This window comes from Lissotriton helveticus, chromosome 1_1 (genome assembly GCF_964261635.1).
Source record: "Lissotriton helveticus chromosome 1_1, aLisHel1.1, whole genome shotgun sequence".
NCBI lineage: Eukaryota > Metazoa > Chordata > Amphibia > Caudata > Salamandridae > Lissotriton > Lissotriton helveticus.
The window spans coordinates 8,070,279-8,090,332 of record NC_136057.1 but is presented as its reverse complement, the minus strand read 5'-3'; the positions used below and the strand labels follow the sequence as shown (position 1 = coordinate 8,090,332).

The 20,054-nt window shown below is 48.4% G+C and overlaps 1 protein-coding gene across 2 annotated transcripts in view; it reads right to left on the bottom strand.

The window, feature by feature from the left end:
* Window positions 1–352: 352 nt before the first annotated feature.
* LOC144808861 (uncharacterized) overlaps window positions 353–20,054 on the bottom strand; it is a 102,109-nt gene continuing 82,407 nt past the window's right edge. The window contains exons 4-7 of one of the 2 annotated variants that reach the window (XM_078673678.1): window positions 16,488–16,554; window positions 5,673–5,726; window positions 2,072–5,141; window positions 353–1,986 (exon numbers count right to left, since the gene is read on the bottom strand). In XM_078673678.1, coding sequence (XP_078529804.1) covers window positions 1,981–1,986; window positions 2,072–3,979 — 1,914 coding nt within the window. In that variant the 5' untranslated portion in view covers window positions 3,980–5,141; window positions 5,673–5,726; window positions 16,488–16,554 and the 3' untranslated portion in view covers window positions 353–1,980. Of the gene's footprint in view, window positions 5,142–5,672; window positions 5,727–16,487; window positions 16,555–20,054 lie in introns of both variants that reach the window. The other variant, XM_078673670.1, reaches the window with a different exon arrangement.

Genomic DNA, 20,054 nt, shown 5'->3' with positions numbered 1-20,054 from the left:
GCGTTGCCACAAAAATTAAACACTCAGGTCGAGATGAACACCCGAGAACTATTCACAAAGGTATCTCACACCTGCGAGTATTTTTTACATACCTGCAAGGATGCTCTTGGAGTAACTTTGCTACTTTTAGTTATCCGCCATTACGAGCGTAAACATACTAAAAAATGTAGACTTTGCATCTCTACGCCAATAAACTGAGGTGGGTTAAATATACAAATGTAACTTACTACAGCCAAAGTGGAGCAATAGAAAGTGCAGCCCCACACATAGCCAGTGAACGATAATGCTAAACCCTCCCTTAGAAAACACTGGAGACAGAGACTTAAAAATAGAAACCAATAGAAAATAAAGATAAATTAAAATGATTTATTTAGCCTGCATATACATTTAAAAGAATGTTACAAAAGTACATATATTTCAAAAATAATTACTTCATGATAAAATGAGAACCTTTTAATTCATGAACATATTTTAACAATTTTGAAAAAAAATCAAATAAGGCGATACATAACTTTTTTTTTTACGGCAGTGCCTCTCTGAACAGATATGTGTAAGGCAATTCAGTAATTCTGAGTACATCACAAATAAATACAATAATTTCATTTTAAGTGGGATTGTTTCAAACAAATCTTTAAAAAAACATTTTAACACATTAAAAATGAATGAAATATTTATTTAAAATGCAAGTTACAAGTGTTGTAACATATATCTGCAGCTTTTTTCATTGTGGTCGTCTCAATTGCTAGCAAAATTAGAGCACTGGGAAAACAAAACCCTTTTAAATTAGGATAAGTGGATTAAAAAGGAAGTATATTTGTGGTACTGGGACATGGTGGCGGCAAGAAGAACATAGACCCACACAGGATAAGGGAGAAAGAACACTGGCTGGGGAAGACGGCTGGCAAGTTTAAAAAAATCTTCTTGATGAAACAGTAAAGTCTGCACCGCTCAAGCAAAACCATCTCTTTAGTCTCCCCAGAGCCCACTGGACACCCCAGAGGCTGGCTAAGTTCTCCCAAGTGGCCCCAGGTTGCAGGAAGTGCGGTTATTACGGGAGCAGAAGACAAACATATGTTCCTGGATTGCCCTATGCTGAAACAATACTGGAATAAAGTAAGTGGCTATGTAGAGGAACTCACGGGCTGTGAGGTCAAGGTAAGACACTCTCTGATATCCTTTGGGGTAGACTTTCCATTGAATAACCTCAATGAGCACCACAAGAGCCTGTTGTTCTTACTTACAAGAACAGAAATTTGAAATCCCTGAATTTCTCTATTTCTGCCATCTGAACTAGACTGGATTAAGTCAGTAAAGCGTATGAGTCAACTAGAGCTAGTATTTAACAATAAAGAGGCCGGAAAGCATAGGTCTCGTTTTGTAACCTGGCAAGAGAATCCTTTTAGTCCAATGATTACACCATAACTTTGCTGAGTTGAGGCCAGACCATATCATGCATAATACCATTCAGCATGACACGCAGTCATATCTACGTTAAGGAGTATTTAAGCCCATCGACCAGGGTAACTAGCGTTGGACAGTGACTGACAGTGGAATGAGGACAAAAAAGATGAAGTATAATTTACTAACAATGTGGTGTTTAAATGAAAAAAATCTTAAAATGAGGCTCATTAAGGCTGCAAAGAGTTTGAAGTTACTTGCATTCCAGATCCTAGGGGAGTGGCCTCAAAGTTCAGGATCAACTCGACCTCACGGGTTGGTGTCATGACTTAGTAACACACAGGGAGCAAAACACACTGAATGGAATAAGGCCACAAATAAGTACTAAGAAATAAGGTTAATTCAAACGTTTCCATCCCTGGCTGTGTGCCTTTCTCAGTAGTCAGTTTGTAGGACAATCAATTTGATGTCTCTGTGGCTGCTTTGTGAGAATGTTCTGCGATGCTAACACCTCCTCCGTAGGGTTGACACTGAGCACCTTTTACTCTCCCACATTGTATCTCTCATGTAGAGAGGTTGCATTTATAACTGAAGTTTTTGTCACATTGAGAGCACTGATAAGTTTCTTTCTCGTAGTGAGTTCGCTCATGTTGAATCAAATGGAATGTCCAGCTGACGCCTCCCTGGCATTTGCAATAACAAGGTTTTGTCTAGTGTGAGTTCTCTCATGTTGAGCGAGACCATATATAAAGCTGAAGCGTTTCTGGCATTCAGAGCACTGATAAGGTTTTTGACCAGTGTGAGTTCTCTCATGTTGAGTGAGATTACCTTTCTGACTGAAGCTTTTCGGGCATTCAGTGCACTGATAAGGTTTTTCACCAGTGTGAGTTCTCTGATGTTGAGCTAGACTAGATTTCCAGATGAAGCTTTTGTGGCATTCAGAGCACTGATAAGGTTTTTGTCCGATGTGGATGTCCTCATGTTTAATGAGATATGTCTTAGAACTGAAGCTTTTTTGGCACTCTGAGCACCAATAACGTTTGGACCCAGTGTGTGTTTTCTTATGTCGAGTGAGATTACTATTCCTATTGAAATTTTTCGGGCATTCAGTGCACTGATAAGGTTTTAGCCCAGTGTGTGTTCTCTCATGTAGAATGAGACAGCCTTTCTGACTAAAGCTTTTCTGGCATTCAGTGCACTGATACGGTTTTAACTCAGTTTGAATGAGAGAGGATTTCTGCCGGAAGCTTTTCTGGAACTCTGAGCACTGATAAGGTTTTTGCTCAGTGTGGATTCGCTCATGTTTAATAAAACTGGCCTTACAACTCAAGCTTTTTCGGAACTCGGAGTACTGATGAGGTGTGTACCCAGTGTGTGTTTTCTTATGTCGAGTGAGATTACTATTCCTATTGAACTTTTTCTGGCATTCAGTGCACTGGTAAGGTTTTAGCCCAGTGTGTGTTCTCTCATGTAGAATGAGACAGCCTTTCTGACTAAAGCTTTTCTGGCATTCAGTGCACTGATACGGTTTTTGCCCAGTGTGGATTCTCTCATGTTTAACTAAACTGGCCTTACAACGAAAGCTTTTTTGGCACTCTGAGCACTGATAAGGTGTGTACCCAGTGTGTGTTATCTTATGCTCAGTGAGATTACCTTTGTGACTGAAGCTTTTCTGGCATTCAGTGCACTGATAAGGTTTTATCCTAGTGCGGGTTCTCTCATGTCGAATGAGATGGTCTTTCTCACTAAAGCTATTCTGGCAATCAGAGCATTGATACGGTTTTAGTCCAGTATAGTTTCCCTCATGTCGAACAAGACTGCCTTTAGAAACAACGCTCTTCTCACATTCAGAGCACTGACAAGGCTTTTGCCCAGTGTGGAATCTCTCATGTCGAATGAGACTGCCCTTACAAATGAAGTTTTCTTGGCATTCAGAGCACTTATGCGTTTTTTGTCGAATGTAAGTTCCTTCATGTTGAGTGAGACCAGAATTTTGACTGAAGCATTTCCAGCCTTCAGAGCACTGATGCATTTTTTGTCCAGTGTGAGTTCTCTCATGATTAGTGAGACTAAGTTTTGAACAGAAGATTTTCTGGCATTCAGAGCACTGAAACGGTTTGTGTCCAGAATGGATTTTCTCATGTTGTATTAAACAAACTCTCACATTGAAGGTTTTCCAGCATTCAGAGCACTTATACAGTTTTTGCCCAGTGTGAGTTCTCTCATGATTAGTAAGACTACATTTTGAATGGAAGCTTTTCTGGTATTCAGAGCACTGAAACCGTTTGTGTCCAGTACGGATTCTCTCATGTTGAATTAAACACACTCTCTGACTGAAGCTTTTCTGGCATTTGTTGCATTGATAAGGTCTTTCCCCGGTGTGGCGTCTCACATGTAAAATGAAAGAGGTTTGGTAACGAAAGTCTTTCTGGCATTCTGAGCACTGATAAGGTTTTTGCCCAATGTGGATTCTCTTGTGTTTAGTGGGGTGGGACTGAGAGCTAAAGCTGTTATCACATTTATTATTCTTAGCCAAGTTATGTGAATCTTCATGTTGGGTTTGCTCCTGGACACCGGCCATCTTAAGACTGAATCTGATTCCAGAGTCTGTACTCGTTTATGTTACACTCAGCATTAACTGAATCTTCTTAACATTTGCATTTAACTCATTATAGCTTTTATCTGGAGATTATTTTCCTACTTTTAAAGGCAGCCTGGCTAACCTGTTTTATAAACTTTCAGTGAGAAGCCTCTTGTAGGCAGTGAGCTGGATTCATTTTCTCCAAGTAATGCCCGGGTGAGTTCTCTCAAGTTGAATTAAACTCAGTGTGCGAGTTCAGTTCATCACATACAATGTAGGAGTTTCAAAAGCCCAGATAAGGTCTATAGGGTTTAGGTTTTGCTGTTTAAGTATATTTGTTCATACAAGTAATGACAGGTGATTAGGGCATACCAGTGTGGTTTTATGAATTAGCAATACGTAGCACTGCCTCCTTTTAAACTTTGTGGCAGTGCATGCTTTGTCGCTCTATGGCAAAGGCAGGTACATGATCGACTTTGGCGGTCCGGGACACTTTGAAACTACTCCGCTCAACCCTAGAGACAGATTTGGTGGGGAACATCCTTCTACAATGGAAAGGAAAATCCAGTGTCTTTGCTGTAATGAGAAAGAGCATTTACAATTCGTTTTTTTCAACAATTTAATCTCTCCACAAGGACGTAGACAAAAGCTCGCTCTTTTAACCTGCGGTTATTAGTCTTTCTGATTCTGTCACATCACATGAATGGATACTGTTTTTTTGGAGTGGTTTGGGTCTCCAAGGCAGCTCTCTTAAACTATCAGATATAATTTACAGTACTGGTTATTCTCAGATTCACTGCATGGGTATCAACTGTTGTCAATGTTCTTTGTTCAACCAATCTTGAAATGTTTCTTTTAAGTGAAAATATTCTTACAATTAGTAGAGGCAGATTTTCAATTTACTCTTGAGTTCCATTCATATCTCAGAGGTTCCTAAATCTCAGTAACTGGCTCGTCGTAAACATTTATCGTCATTTTTCTTAAAATATTTGACAACTTTGAACATTCAACAGTTTCTTCCGCTCCAAATTCTTCACCATTCCTGGCACTTAGAATACGTTTCTCGTCTGGAGCTCGAGAATGTTTTTAAATTTCCCTAGAATAATCCTTTTTGTTGTGTTTCACTACATTAAAACCTTTTTTCTGTTCATGCTTCAGTCACCTGTAGAAATAGTTAGATATTGTAAATCAACACGAAGAACAAATATTTGTGACTTTGTACTTTGCATAAAGAAAGCATTTATAGAAGCAAGATAGGCAATCAGTTTGAGTTGCATTTCTGATAGTGATAAAACAGATCTGGGAAACAGTGTAGAAAGGGAAGTTGGAACCACTGGAACACAAGGTTGTGAAAGCAAAACAAGTGAATATTTAAGAAAGAATCACAAGTTAGACGTATATATTGTGACACAGATTCTCAGGCGCAGCCAACTCCATAAATTTACACTTTCTGTGGCAACGCCTGACATCATATTTGTAATACTTTTAATGAATTATCAGATGCTGTTTATTCCACTTCACACTTGAAGTGTTCATCTATTCTTTTTTCCAGTGATCTAGGAAAGGACATTTAATTGAACAACAGAATTGGCCTTGTGGTAACCACTGCCTAAATGCCACTGTAGACTGAGGCCGTGTCCAGTTAGCTCAGTGGAATTCACCATTTCAAATTGTGGAGATGATAAGGACTTACTTTGTGGCCCAGAACTTATCACACTCCTCCGACAGGACCCGGTCACTGCAACACCTGACAAAGGAAAAACATCACAACAGTAAAGGAAACCAAAAAAGGACAAGAAAATGCAAACACAAAACAAGCAGAGGAAAGACAAAAAAAGACTATTTTCCACTCTCACTAAAGGTACCCAACACTACACCTGAAGTGGTAGAGAAGACAGTTGGGGCGGGATGGGAGGATGTAAAGATGTGGAAGTCAGATCTGGAGAGAAAAGACACAGAAAGAACAGACAGAGGGGGGATAGCATCATAAGGTGTAGAGGAGGAGACAAATGCACCAATTGTAAAGGAACTGCTGGGCAAAACAGGAGGCAAGTCCTCACGGCCCAGTGCAGCCCAACTTGATAAGGAACATGGTCTGTACTAGGAGGAATTTAGCTCCATTGGGTTATTATCAAAAGTCTGATAGCAGCAAGATTAGTGTACAGAGCGAGTCAAATGTTGAGGTTAGAGAGACATAAATAAACTGAGATGAAAAGATTGAAAATATATATACAAGTTTATTATTTGATGATTTAAACTCTTTACAATTAAAACAATTCTAAAAAGCAATCATATAAGAAACAATGGAAGATCAGGAGCAATTTCATAGAATACGTGGCCAGGAACATGGTTAAAAATCACTCAAGACAAAGTTTTGTTTTAAAAGTATTTAGTGTGTGAGTCTCTTAAGGAGGATGGCCACCCAGGGCAAGTAAAAACGTAACAAGAGCAGTCCGATGATTTGTGCCCATCAATCAAGGGAGGAAACAGTAACCAGACTAAGGGGTTGGGGCAGAGCAGAGGTAAGGTAAGTCTAGGTTTATACAACAGGTCAATTCCCTTATTTATTTATTTTATCGCCTTTATTTTGCTGCCATTTTCAGGGCTTTCTCGACCCCTTGTTAATACTTGACAGTTTTGGTGATTGTGCCCTTGTCGGAGATTTTGATGCAGGACAGGATAGATGCACTGCAAGTGCGCACCCCTGGCTGGTTCCATTGCGGCCAGAGTAGTTACTCCTGAATGCCCAGGAAGTCATCATAAAGGAAGACGGTTTAGACCAAGTTTTCTGTGGCCTTGCCGCATAGGATGCAATTCGCTTCCTAGGTTGTCTCCAACGAAGGCTTGCTGTGCGGTAATGTTGGCAAATCACCCATTCGATAGATCACATATTTTGGTTTTATCCTGGGATTCAGTGCTTCCTACAGGTACTGCTGAGGTTTCATGATTGTGAAGCTGTTTAGCACTAGCCATCCATGTAACCGTTTAGCTAAAATAGCCTTGTCTTCAATTGATGCTAGGATTTTGGAGGATTTTATAGCTGTTTTTCTAAATTTATCTTGGCTCACAGATGTTGACCCTGTTTTCTCCCAGGCTTAGTGTCATTGAGAGGTTTAAACGCAGGCAAGTGTGGCTTCTTTGTTATTTCTTCCTGTTGGACCTAGTTTTGCCAAGTCACATAGGGTAGCCTGGCCTAGGGCAAGACAGTCAGATTCCAGAAGCACAAGTGTAAAGTTTGCACACCACCCAGCAGTAACTCAATGCAATTCCACTTAAAAACGACACTACACCAAGTTTTGTGGAAAAATATGGTTTGATTTATAAAAATATTTTTGTTTCACTACGTCTCTTTTACACCATTATTTCTCCTTAAATCTCTTTTCACTTTAAGTATTGGAAATCACTTTAGAACTTATATTATACTCCTTTTGTCATTTACATAAAAGTTCAGCACTACTTTTACCCAATCTTTCTAGCAGAAATACACAGTTTATGAAGGATAGACAGTGGCTATTCCAGTATGTAGCTTGTTCACATGTAACTAGGATGAAGGCCTTAATCTTAACTCTACCAAAGGGATTACTTTTAGCAATAACTAGACAGTTCCTAGAACCCCAAAATCAAGAGTCGAATTAAGAATTCATCTCCTTTCATAGTTTACACATTGGTACCTTTCACGTTCATTACAGGTGAAATTCACAAAATTCAGTTAATACAGGGAGATAATTATTCACTTCAAACTGTACAGCTAAATGATTCACTTTATACAGAAAGAGCAATGGGGGTTCCTACAGGCTTATCACTCCCTGTGTCACTGGTCACAAGAGTCCCCCATTCGGTTCTGTCAGCCTACGAGTGCGAAAGCCCCTGTCTGGATTAACCAGTAACTGCGCACAAAACTCTCTCGTCACGCCTGAATTCGTTCACAGTACCGACAGGCTCCTTACAAGGTCTCTCTCACCTTCTTTGCACCTGGCGGTCGAAGTCAGAGGGGGGGGTTCTGTGACCGGAGCCGGTTAGGGTATTCAATCTCCCACCTTCATGGCCTTTTACAATTACCAGAGCCCCGGAGCAACGGATTTCCGGGAGGAGGGGAAGATCCCTCTCGGCTTCCCAGCTGTTCCACCCTCCGGCTGACTCACCACCGGGATCGGCGCCATGCAGAGACACCGCCGCGCCTCCGGTAGTGTCTCCTCTCAGGCCTGCTCACTCGCGAGGGCGTTTCTGAGGGAAGCTGCGCTTCCGGTCCTGCGCAGGAGGGGACGTCGTCACTCACCACCAGCAGATCACCGCAGGCCGCTTCCTCAGCTAAGACGCTTCCCTCGGTCGCGCTACCACTGCGCTTGCGCAGGGGGCGAACACTTCTCTCTTCTTTCCGCGCTGCAGCGGAACCGCTATCACCACCACTCGGGGACTTCCTCGAACCCCCTCACCTCCACGCTGGGCAGTTGGCGAGCCGGCAGCTGGGTTGTGCCTTCAGCAACGATGAGGTAGGCACCTGCAGCCCCGCCGCTCTTGAAACACCACTGGGGGGGTTGAGAGGCAGGTGGAGATCAGTGCGCCTTACAGCTCTTTTTTTCGGAGAGTCCCAGGGCAGCCTTCAGTCATTGAGGACCTAGATAAGGTCAGATCCACAAGTGGGGAAGTATCAACAATAGGGGATAGTAGCCCCAAAGGACCATCAATCCGCCCTCAGCGCACTGTCCTCCTAGACCTGTAGTCTCAACTCCTAGCTGGCCTCTCAGCAACTCACTACAAAATGGCTGTCCTGGTTCTGGCCTTATATAGGCTGACCCTAGGAGGTCTGGAAGGGACCAGAAGGTTCTAGATGGTCCCTAGTCTTCCCTATGGGTCAAGCTACAGGTGTGGCAGTTATGGCAGTTATTGGCGTCCATTTTGTGGTTTCCACAATTCTAGTCAGAAAAGGCTTCTGGGCCTTTGATGAAGAACTATGAGGGCAAAAAGAGCATCTAACCCCCGGTCCAACACCACAAAAGTATCCAGTGGACATAAAAATTAAGAGGTATGAGGGGCAAAAAGGGGATAAAATAAATAATAAATGGAAGGGACTACCCAAAAGCAGACAGGTCTAACACACGTCCCCCCCAGCTGAAAGTGGGGAGAGCTACCCAACCCCTTGGGAGTCCTCATCACTAAGGCGGAAATACCTAGAGAGACCGTCTGCATTGGCGTGGTCCACTCCAGGCCGATGTTCCACCCGGAAGTCCATTCCCTGTAGGGAGATGGACCATCTCAACAACTTGGGGTTTTCCCCCTTCCTTTGCATCAGCCAACGAAGGGGTCGGTGGTCAGTCTGAACCAGGAAGTGCGAGCCAAACAGGTATGGTCGCAACTTCTTCAGAGCCCACACTACCGCAAAAGCTTCCCTCTCAATTGCACTCCACTTCCGTTCCCGGGGAACAGTCTCCTGGACAGGAAGACTACAGGCTGATCCAGACCCTCTTCATTGAGTTGCGATAACACTGCCCCAATGCCATGTTCTGATGCGTCTGTCTGGACGATGAACTCCTTGGAGAAGTCTGGGGCCCTCAGGACCGGTGCTGCACACATTGCCTGCTTTAACTTTTCAAAGGCTTGCTGACAGGCCTCTGTCCAAACTACCCGTCGAGGTTGTTTCTTTGAGGTGAGCTCTGTGAGGGGCGCTACAATAGTGCCATACCCCTTCACAAAGCGACGGTAGTAACCTGTGAGGCCCAGGAAAGCTCGGACCTCAGTCTGGGTCTTGGGGGGTTCCCAGGCCAGGATTGCCTCAATCTTTGCCTGGAGGGGTTGCACTGCTCCCCTACCCACCAAGTGGCCTAGGTACACAACCGACCCCTGCCCAATCTGACATTTACTGGCCTTGATTGTCAAGCCAGCTTGCTTCAGGGCCTGGAGAACTGCTTGCAAGTGATGCAAATGGTCCTCCCAACTGCTGCTGAAGACAGCAATGTCATCCAGGTAAGCAGCGGAGAAACCCTCCATTCCGGAGACGACCTGGTTCACCAGCCGCTGAAAAGTGGCAGGGGCGTTCTTGAGCCCAAAGGGCATCACACAGAACTGGAAGTGTCCCTCAGGCGTGGAGAAAGCTGACCTTTCCTTTGATCCATCTGTAAGGGAGATCTGCCAGTACCCTGAAGTGAGGTCAAAGGTACTCAAGTATTGGGCAGCTCCCAGCCGGTCAATCAATTCATCCGCCCTAGGGATCGGATGAGCATCAGTTTTGGTAACTGAGTCCAGTCCCCGGTAATCCACACAGAACCTCAGTTCTGGAGTGGTGCCCGGTGGGGCAGCTTTTGGTACCAGAACCACCGGACTGGACCAGGGGCTGCTAGAAGGTTCAATGACTCCTAGCTCCAGCATCTTGGTAACCTCACCGTGGATGCTGGCCTTCACCTTGTCTGACAGCCGGTAGGTCTTTGACTTCACTGGTGGGCTGTCTCCTGTGTCCACATCATGGGTACACAGGTGGGTCCTTCCCGGGACAAGGGAGAACAACGTAGAGTACTGCTCCAGTATCTGGCGGCAGTCCTTCCGCTGTTCAGGAGTTAGGGATGGGGAGAGAATCACTCCCTCCACTGACCCATCCTTTTCCTGAGACGAAAACAAGTCTGGGAGAGGTTCGCTTTCCGCTTCCTCTCCTCTATCAATCACCATCATCAAGATGACCTCAGGCCTTTCATGGTGGGGTTTGAGGCGATTAGCATGTAGCACCCGTAGGGGCTGTCGAGGGGTCTTAAGGTCCACCAGGTATGTGGCCTTACCCTTCTTCTCTAACACCTCAAAGGGGCCTGTCCAGCGATCCTGGAGGGCACTTAGCTCTCCAGGCTCCATCACCCACACTTTCTGGCCAGGCTCCAACTCCACCGGGTGAGCGTTGTGGTCATACCACTCCTTCATTACAGCTTGACTGGCCTCCAAGTTGTCAGAAGCTTGCTTCCACAACTTCGCCATTTGGCTCCTGAAGGCCAGCATGTAGCTCACCACATCCTGGGGAGGCCTCCGGGGAGACTTTTCCCATCCATCCTTCACCAGGCTGAGAGGTCCGCGTACAGGGTGCCCATACAGAAGCTCAAAGGGGCTGAAGCCCACTCCCTTCTGTGGCACTTCCCTGTAGGAAAATAGCAAACAGGGTAGAAGGATGTCCCATTTCCTCCGCAGGCTTTCAGGCAGACTTCTGATCATGCCCTTCAAGGTTTTGTTAAACCTTTCTACCAGTCCATTTGACTGGGGGTGATAGGGTGTGGTGAACCGGTAGGTCACTCCACACTCCTTCCACATTGCTCGCATATATGCCGACATGAAGTTGGTCCCCCTGTCAGACACAACTTCCTTGGGGAAACCCACTCGGGTGAAGATCCCCATCAGGGCCCTAGCCACTACAGGTGCAGTGACAGTCCTCAGAGGAATTGCCTCTGGGTACCGCGTGGCGTGATCCACCAGAACCAGGATAAACCTGTGACCAGCTGTAGTTGGTGGATCCAATGGGCCCACCATGTCGATGCCCACCCTTTCAAAGGGGGTGCTAACGACAGGTAGTGGTTCCAGGGGAGCTTTCAGCTTCACCCCTGTTTTCCCACTGGCTTGACAGGATACACAGGTCCGACAGTAGGTGTCAGACGCCACTTTCATCTGAGGCCAGTAAAAGTGGGGGACAAGCCGAGCAAAGGTCTTGTCCTGACCTAAGTGTCCTGCCAAGGGTATTTCATGAGCCAATTCTAACACAAAGGCTCGGTATCGTTGTGGGACTACCAAGGCCCTTGATGAACCGGGTAAGGGTACCTTGGGTTCACTGTAGAGGAGTCCATCTTCCCAGTAAATGTGGTAGTGTCCCGCAACGTTCCCTGCTGCCTGGGCTTCGGCCTGTCGCCTCAGTCCCTCAAGGGTAGGGCACTCCTTCTGGCCCTTACAGAACTCCTCCCTGGTAGGCCCTCCTTCCACATGCCACTCAGTAGGGATGGGCAGGTCCTCCAGGGAGACTACTTCCCCCTCCACGGACTCCTGGCTCACCACCGCAGGTGGCCGATCTGTCACATGAGGCGTGGAAGTCGAAGCAGGCTTCTCCTGTCTTCGACTCTGTCCCTTTTTGGCAGCGGGCTGGGCCATTGTTCCAGGCTCCAATCCAGGCGAACTCCCTCTCGGGGCAGTCGCAGACCTTGTGCTTACACAGGCCCAGTCAGGTGTACCCAGCATCTCCAAATGAGTCCGGTATTCCACCTCTCTCCAAGCATTGTGCTCCATGTCATTCCCCAGCAGACAGTCGACTGGCATGGCAGGGCTTATGGCAACTCGAAGTGAACCTGCAACCCCTTCCCACTCGAAGGGAACCTCGGCCACAGGGTAGTGGCCCATTCTGCCGTCAGCCATCGCGGCAGGGTGGAGTACATTGGGAATCACCTGCTCTGGAGACACCAGTTGACTCCTTACCATAGTCATACTGGCTCCTGTGTCTCTCAGAGCCTCCCCTCTCTGGCCATTGATGGTGATCCATTGCCCATACTTGGTAGTATTTGGGGGCACCTGGATCTTAGGAACCATCTCCCGATCTCCCAAGGACACTAAGGTGACACCCGCCCACTCACCCCCCTTATCTAAGGGCAACTCCTCCCGAGCACTACACTAGCTACTCCTGGGGTTTTTCCTCCAGTGGGAGGGGGTAGTCTCTTTGGGCATTTGACATCTCCCTTATAATGACCAACACCACCACACTCAAAGCAGTGGACGACCCTTGGCTGCTGGCCAGGATGAGGGTTTCGGGGCGGGTTAGCCTTAGGGGTGAATCCTGTTCCCTTTCCCTGGAAACTGTTTTGGGGACCTTTAGAGAACTCCCGCTTTTTATCTCCCCCCTCCTTCTTCTGAGGGGCGCCCTGTCCAGCCTTTTGGGAATCCCCTCCAGTCCCCTTTGAGGACACCCGGGTACTTGCCCAGATGTCCGCCTCCTCTGCAAGCTTCCGGGGGTTGGTCAGCTTGCTGTCCACCAGGTGTGGGCGCAGCTCGGGAAAACATTTCTCGAGTAGATGCTCTTTAAGAAAAAGGTCATATAACCCCTCGTAGTCCTTCACCTCGCTGCCCTGTACCCAGCCCTCCAATGCCTTCCTCGCATAGTCCAGGAAATCCACCCAGTTTTGGGTGCTTAATTTGTGGCTCCCCCTGAACTTTTGGCGATACTTCTCCGGGGTTAGCCCAAACTTTTTGATTAACGCTACCTTCATGGTGGGGTAGTGGGTCTGCTCCTCCTGTTCCAGGGCTAACAAGGTGTCCCGCCCAGTAGGAGGCATGTACTTGTACAACCCACCCCCCAGTGTTTTTTCTGGATCCCATGGGCTCTTAAGTAGACCTCATAGGCAGCCAACCACTTGGCTATGTCATCCCCTTGGCTGTAGCTGGCAACTATGTCTTTAGGTAGGTAGGGTCTGGATTCCCTGGTTAATTCTTTAATTTCGCTGCCACCATTTGGAGTGATGTTAAGGGCTTTGAGGTTGAGCTCTCGTAGCTTGAGCTCGTGTTCCATCCTCCTCCCTTCCATCTCCAGTTTGGCCATCTCCCACCTTAACTGTCTTTCCTCTCTCCTGTCGGCTAATTCGGTCTCTGACAACCCTCTCGATGACACACTGCTGCCCTCCCGTGAGACTACCTTTGGGCTGATTGACATTTCAAGCCTCTCGATGACAGTACTTCTGTCTGACTCCTCCTCCTCCACCGTTCCCTCCGGGTGTGCTTCCACCCAGGCTCGCAGACTAGTACGGAGCTCCTCTCTTTTGGCCCCTCGCCTAACGAACACTCCCCTTTCCTGACAGAAATCCTTGAGCTGTGCCACAGTATAGGTCTCCAGCTCTGACATTTCGAATTCCATCTTGGCAGTGAAAAGTGTGGACAACCACCCCGAAGTAGGTTACAAGGATAGGAAACTCTGAGGGTCACCTCCACCCACCACCAGGAATAAATTTAGAAAAAACAAAAGCAGTAATTAGGAAGTCCGCCAGGTGTAGGCCAGTGGAATACACTCAGTTACTGCAGAGTAGTCGCAACCACAGTTCTCATCCCACCGCTAGACACCAATCATGTTGGACCTAGTTTTGCCAAGTCACATAGGGTAGCCTGGCCTAGGGCAAGACAGTCAGATTCCAGAAGCACAAGTGTAAAGTTTGCACACCACCCAGCAGTAACTCAATGCAATTCCACTTAAAAACGACACTACACCAAGTTTTGTGGAAAAATATGGTTTGATTTATAAAAATATTTTTGTTTCACTACGTCTCTTTTACACCATTATTTCTCCTTAAATCTCTTTTCACTTTAAGTATTGGAAATCACTTTAGAACTCATATTATACTCCTTTTGTCATTTACATAAAAGTTCAGCACTACTTTTACCCAATCTTTCTAGCAGAAATACACAGTTTATGAAGGATAGACAGTGGCTATTCCAGTATGTAGCTTGTACACATGTAACTAGGATGAAGGCCTTAATCTTAACTCTACCAAAGGGATTACTTTTAGCAATAACTAGACAGTTCCTAGAACCCCAAAATCAAGAGTCGAATTAAGAATTCATCTCCTTTCATAGTTTACACATTGGTACCTTTCACGTTCATTACAGGTGAAATTCACAAAATTCAGTTAATACAGGGAGATAATTATTCACTTCAAACTGTACAGCTAAATGATTCACTTTATACAGAAAGAGCAATGGGGGTTCCTACAGGCTTATCACTCCCTGTGTCACTGGTCACAAGAGTCCCCCATTCGGTTCTGTCAGCCTACGAGTGCGAAAGCCCCTGTCTGGATTAACCAGTAACTGCGCACAAAACTCTCTCCTCACGCCTGAATTCGTTCACAGTACCGACAGGCTCCTTACAAGGTCTCTCTCACCTTCTTTGCACCTGGCGGTCGAAGTCAGAGGGGGGGTTCTGTGACCGGAGCCGGTTAGGGTATTCAATCTCCCACCTTCGTGGCCTTTTACAATTACCAGAGCCCCGGAGCAACGGATTTCCGGGAGGAGGGAAAGATCCCTGTCGGCTCCCCAGCTGTTCCACCCTCCGGCTGACTCACCACCGGGATCGGCGCCGTGCAGAGACACCGCCGCGCCTCCGGTAGTGTCTCCTCTCGGCATGCTCACTCGCGAGGGCGTTTCTGAGGGAAGCTGTGCTTCCGGTCCTGAGCAGGAGGGGGACGTCGTCACTCACCACCAGCAGATCACCGCAGGCCGCTTCCTCAGCTAAGACGCTTCCCTCGGTCGCGCTACCACTGCGCTTGCGCAGGGGGCGAACACTTCTCTCTTCTTTCCGCGCTGCAGCGGAACCGCTGTCACCACCACTCGGGGACTTCCTCGAACCCCCTCACCTCCGCGCTGGGCAGTTGGCGAGCCCGCAGCTGGGCTGTGCCCTCAGCAACGATGAGGTAGGCAGATGTGGGAGAGGTGTGGCGCCGCGGCCAGGGCGACTGACGCTGGAATCTGGGGACCACGGTTCGATCCCCGGCTCCGGCGGCAGGTTAGCCCAGCACCATGTGACTCTGGGCAATAGCTCGCTTAATCTTCCCGACGGCCCCCAGCGCCTAGAGACCCTTACGGGTGATTGTGCGCTTTACAAATGTGGACTTTACTTTACTTTTGCAGCCCCGCCGCTCTTGAAACACCACTGGGGGGGTTGAGAGGCAGGTGGAGATCAGAGCGCCTTACAGCTCTTATTTTCGGAGAGTCCCAGGGCAGCCTTCAGTCATTGAGGACCTAGATAAGGTCAGATCCACAAGTGGGGAAGTATCAACAATAGGGGATAGTAGCCCCAAAGGACCATCAATCGGCCCTCAACGCACTGTCCTCCTAGACCTGTAGTCTCAACTCCTAGCTGGCCTCTCAGCAACTCACTACAAAATGGCTGTCCTGGTTCTGGCCTTATATAGGCTGACCCTAGGAGGTCCGGAAGGGACCAGAAGGTTCTAGAGGGTCCCTATTCTTCCCTATGGGTCAAGCTACAGGTGTGGCAGTTATGGCAGTTATTGGCGTCCATTTTGTGGGTTCCACAATTCTAGTCAGAAAAGGCTTCTGGGCCTTTGATGAAGAACTATGAGGGCAAAAAGAGCATCTAACCCCCGGTCCAACACCACAAAAGTATCCAGTGGACATAAAAATGAAGAGGTATGAGGGGCAAAAAGGGGACAAAATAAATAATAAATGGAAGGGACTACCCAAAAGCAGACAGGTCTAACACTTCCCATATGAAGCGATTGATGGAATTTGCCTCAGAGGTTTTTAATTTGTAACAAAGGACGCCATTCTTGAGTAGGACTGCATTGTTAGCCCAAATTCTAGCCTGATTTGAGCTGGGGCGGCGCCGCGAGGAAGCGGAAAGATTTGCCTGTTTATATGGTTGACTGTTTTATCCAGGACCGTGGTGTCTCTCCCTCTAAGTGTCTCGCTACCGTAAGCCAGAGTGAACACTAACCACAGAGAGGAAATAGAGAAAGAAGAAACAGGGGTAAAGGAAACTTAGGGTGCTTTGAAACATTACCTGACTTTTTTCTACCACCAAGGGTGTTATCCGCGCCTCACAGCACCGTCTGATAATCTCACAATATCTTGAAAGGAATGAAAAAGAAGGTTTTACATGAGATGACAATCACACTCACCCTAGCTTCAAAATAACTGTCCTGAACTAACAAAACCAAATGAAGCATTGTGAAGGAACTATGGCTATTAATAAATACACTATTTTGGTCACTAAGATGCATGATCTCTTGCTGGAAAAGGTCTCTGTGAATATAGACTGCACCCACAGTCTCAGAGTACCACCCCCCAAAACACAGTCCCTTCTTCATAACCCCCATCTCTCCATATATAACCCATAAAACTTGCGAAGCAAAACAATCTGGTTCACAAATGGCATGTTGAATTCCTTGTACATAATTCTGCAGACCCCTCATAAATCAGTCAACCGCACTCTTAGACTTATAGAAACCACGCTCTCTGATCAACACCAATGCAAGATCAAGCTGATGAAGTGTGCGAATGCTGAAAAATGGAAGCAGCAAGGCATCAATGTGTTGACGCTTTTTATTTGTAAATTATCTAAAGGGATGATGTGGAGGATCGGTGTCTTGAGAGCCCCACAGGGAAGTGACTCGAGAACAGGAATTTGGACTCAAACCTTCACAGGACAAAGCTTAGAACATTGGAATGTTGAGATCTCCATTGAGCGACCTCTGACCCTGCCTCCTGGCTAGGTCGCCCCCACGCCGCCGCTGCCCGCCTTGCCAGCCTGCCTGCCTCGCCTGCCTGCCTGCCTGCCCTCGCCTGCCCTGACCCCGGCGATGCTCCATCGCTCGCTCTCTCCGCCCTTCCGCACTTTTCCCACCGCTGACCCCCTGCGGCCCCGCCCCCTCACTGCCCAGTCGACACCCCGCTCCCGCCACCCAGCTGCCCCTCCCTCCCGGCCCCCCTCTTATGGAGACAGCGCAGCAACCGCGCAGCGGGCGCGCCAAAGGCAAGCCCGTCTGCGCCCATTCGCGCCTGGACCGCGCCCAGTTCCAGAACCCCTGGCCCACGCCGAAGCCAAGCTACCCAACTGAGATACGACTCAGCCGCCCTCAACGCACTCAACACCGGCCGAACACCCGCCTGCTACCAAGCCACCCCGAAGCGCACCCACGGACCATTCACCTGCCAAGCCTGCAAATTCACCTGCCTCCGAACCTGCACCCCACACACCGAACGCAGCAACGACAACAGCAACCACCTCAAGTGCATCCTGCTTAACATCCGCTCCGTCCACAAACACGCCGTCGAACTCTGGGAACTCCTCGACACAACAGCTCCAGACGTCGCCTTTCTCACGGAAACCTGGATGAACACCTCCTCGGCCCCCGACATCGCCATAGCCATCCCGGACAGCTACAAAAATCACCCGGAAGGACCGCATCAACAAAACTGGAGGAGGAATCGCCATCATCTACAGGAACACCATCAGCATCAAGACCAACGCCAAAGACACACTCACCCCCGCCGAACACCTACACTTTAAGATCCACACCGACCCCCAGACCACCCTCAGAGGAACCCTCGTCTACAGACCCCTGGGCCCACGAGCACAATTCAGCGAGACCATCGCCGGCTTCATCAGTCCGCACGCCTATGCCTCTCCAGAATACATCCTCCTAGGGGACCTGAACTACCACTTGGAGAAAAACAATGACAGCAACACCACCACCCTGCTCGACAACCTCGCCGGCCACACACTTGACCCCATCTTCTCCACTAGCACCACGTCTTCTTTAGCCACTCCTCCGGGCTACACTGGACCGACCACAGCTGCGTCCACTTCACCTTCAAAAAGACCACTTGTCACCACCAGACACCGCAGATCCCCCGCAGGTGCTGGAGCAAAGTCACCACAGACCAACTGACCACATCGCTGAGCCAGAACCCACCTGCCGACACCCCCGACACCAACGACCCAGCGCACAACCTCGCACAGTGGATCACCAACTGTGCCGACAACCTCGCCCCCCCCTAGAAACCCCCAGGCAAGACTAGCAACCGAAAAACCGCATGGTTCACAGATGCCCTCAAACTCGCAATGAAATCTTGCCGAACCCTCGAGAAAGCCTGGCGCCTCCATCGGACACAAGAAAACATGACTACCCTCAAGAACGCCACCCGCGAATACCACCAGATGATCGGCACCACCAAAAGGACATCGTTCAAAGAGCGGCTGGACAACAACGCCCACAACAGCAAGGTACTCTTCAGCATCCTCAAAGAGCTCTCAAATCCCAGTGCCAGCAACAACGACATCTCACCGTCACAAGACCTCTGCAGCTCCCTCGCCACTTTCTTCCACCGCAAGATCACAGACATTCACAACAGCTTCGGACCCCAGACCCCGTCTCCAACCACCATACCAACGACCCCCCCCTCCTGCCTCAACGCATGGACCCCCATCAGCACCGAAGACACCACCAGCGTCATGAACAGCATCCACTCTGGCTCCCCCTTGGACCCACGCCCTCATCATATCTTCAACCAAGCCGACACCCTCATCGCAGCCCACCTCCAGAACGTCATTAACAACTCCTTCACGTCAGCCACATTCCCGGAAAGCTGGAAACACGCAGACATCAACGCCCTACTGAAGAAACCAACAGCGGACCCCATAGACCTCAAGAACTTCCGCCCCATCTCTCTCCTCCCCTTCCCGGCTAAATTCATCGATAAGACCGTCACCAAACAGCTGACTACATTCCTCGAAGAAAACAACTCGCTCGACCCATCCTAGTCCAGATTCCGAGCCAACCACAGCAGCGAGACCGCCCTCATCGCAGCCACCGATGACATCAGGACCCTGATGGACAACGGAGAGACAGCCGCCCTCATCCTCCTTGACCTCTCGGCCTCCTTTGACACCGTCTGCCACCGCACCCTAATAACCCGACTCGACAACACCGGGATCCAAGGAAAGGCACTGGACTGGATCACATCATTCCTCGCCGACAGAACCCAGAGAGTCCGCCTCCCACCCTTCCGCTCCGAGGCCACTAAGATCATCAGCATCGTCAAAGAGCTCTCAAATCCCAGTGCCAGCAACAACGACATTTCACCGTCACAAGATCTCTGCAACTCCCTCGCCACTTTCTTCCACCGCAAGATCACAGACATTCACAACAGCTTCGGACCCCAGACCCCGTCTCCAACCACCATACCAACGACCCCCCCCTCCTGCCTCAACGCATGGACCCCCATCAGCACCGAAGACACCACCCGCGTCATGAACAGCATCCACTCTGGCTCCCCCTCGGACCCATGCCCTCATCATATCTTCAACAAAGCCGACACCATCATCGCAGCCCACCTCCGGAACGTCATTAACAACTCCTTCACGTCAGCCACATTCCCGGAAAGCTGGAAACACGCAGACATGAACGCCCTACTGAAGAAACCAACAGCGGACCCCATAGACCTCAAGAACTTCCGCCCCATCTCTCTCCTCCCCTTCCCGGCTAAATTCATCGATAAGACCGTCACCAAACAGCTGACTACATTCCTCGAAGAAAACAACTCGCTCGACCCATCCCAGTCCAGA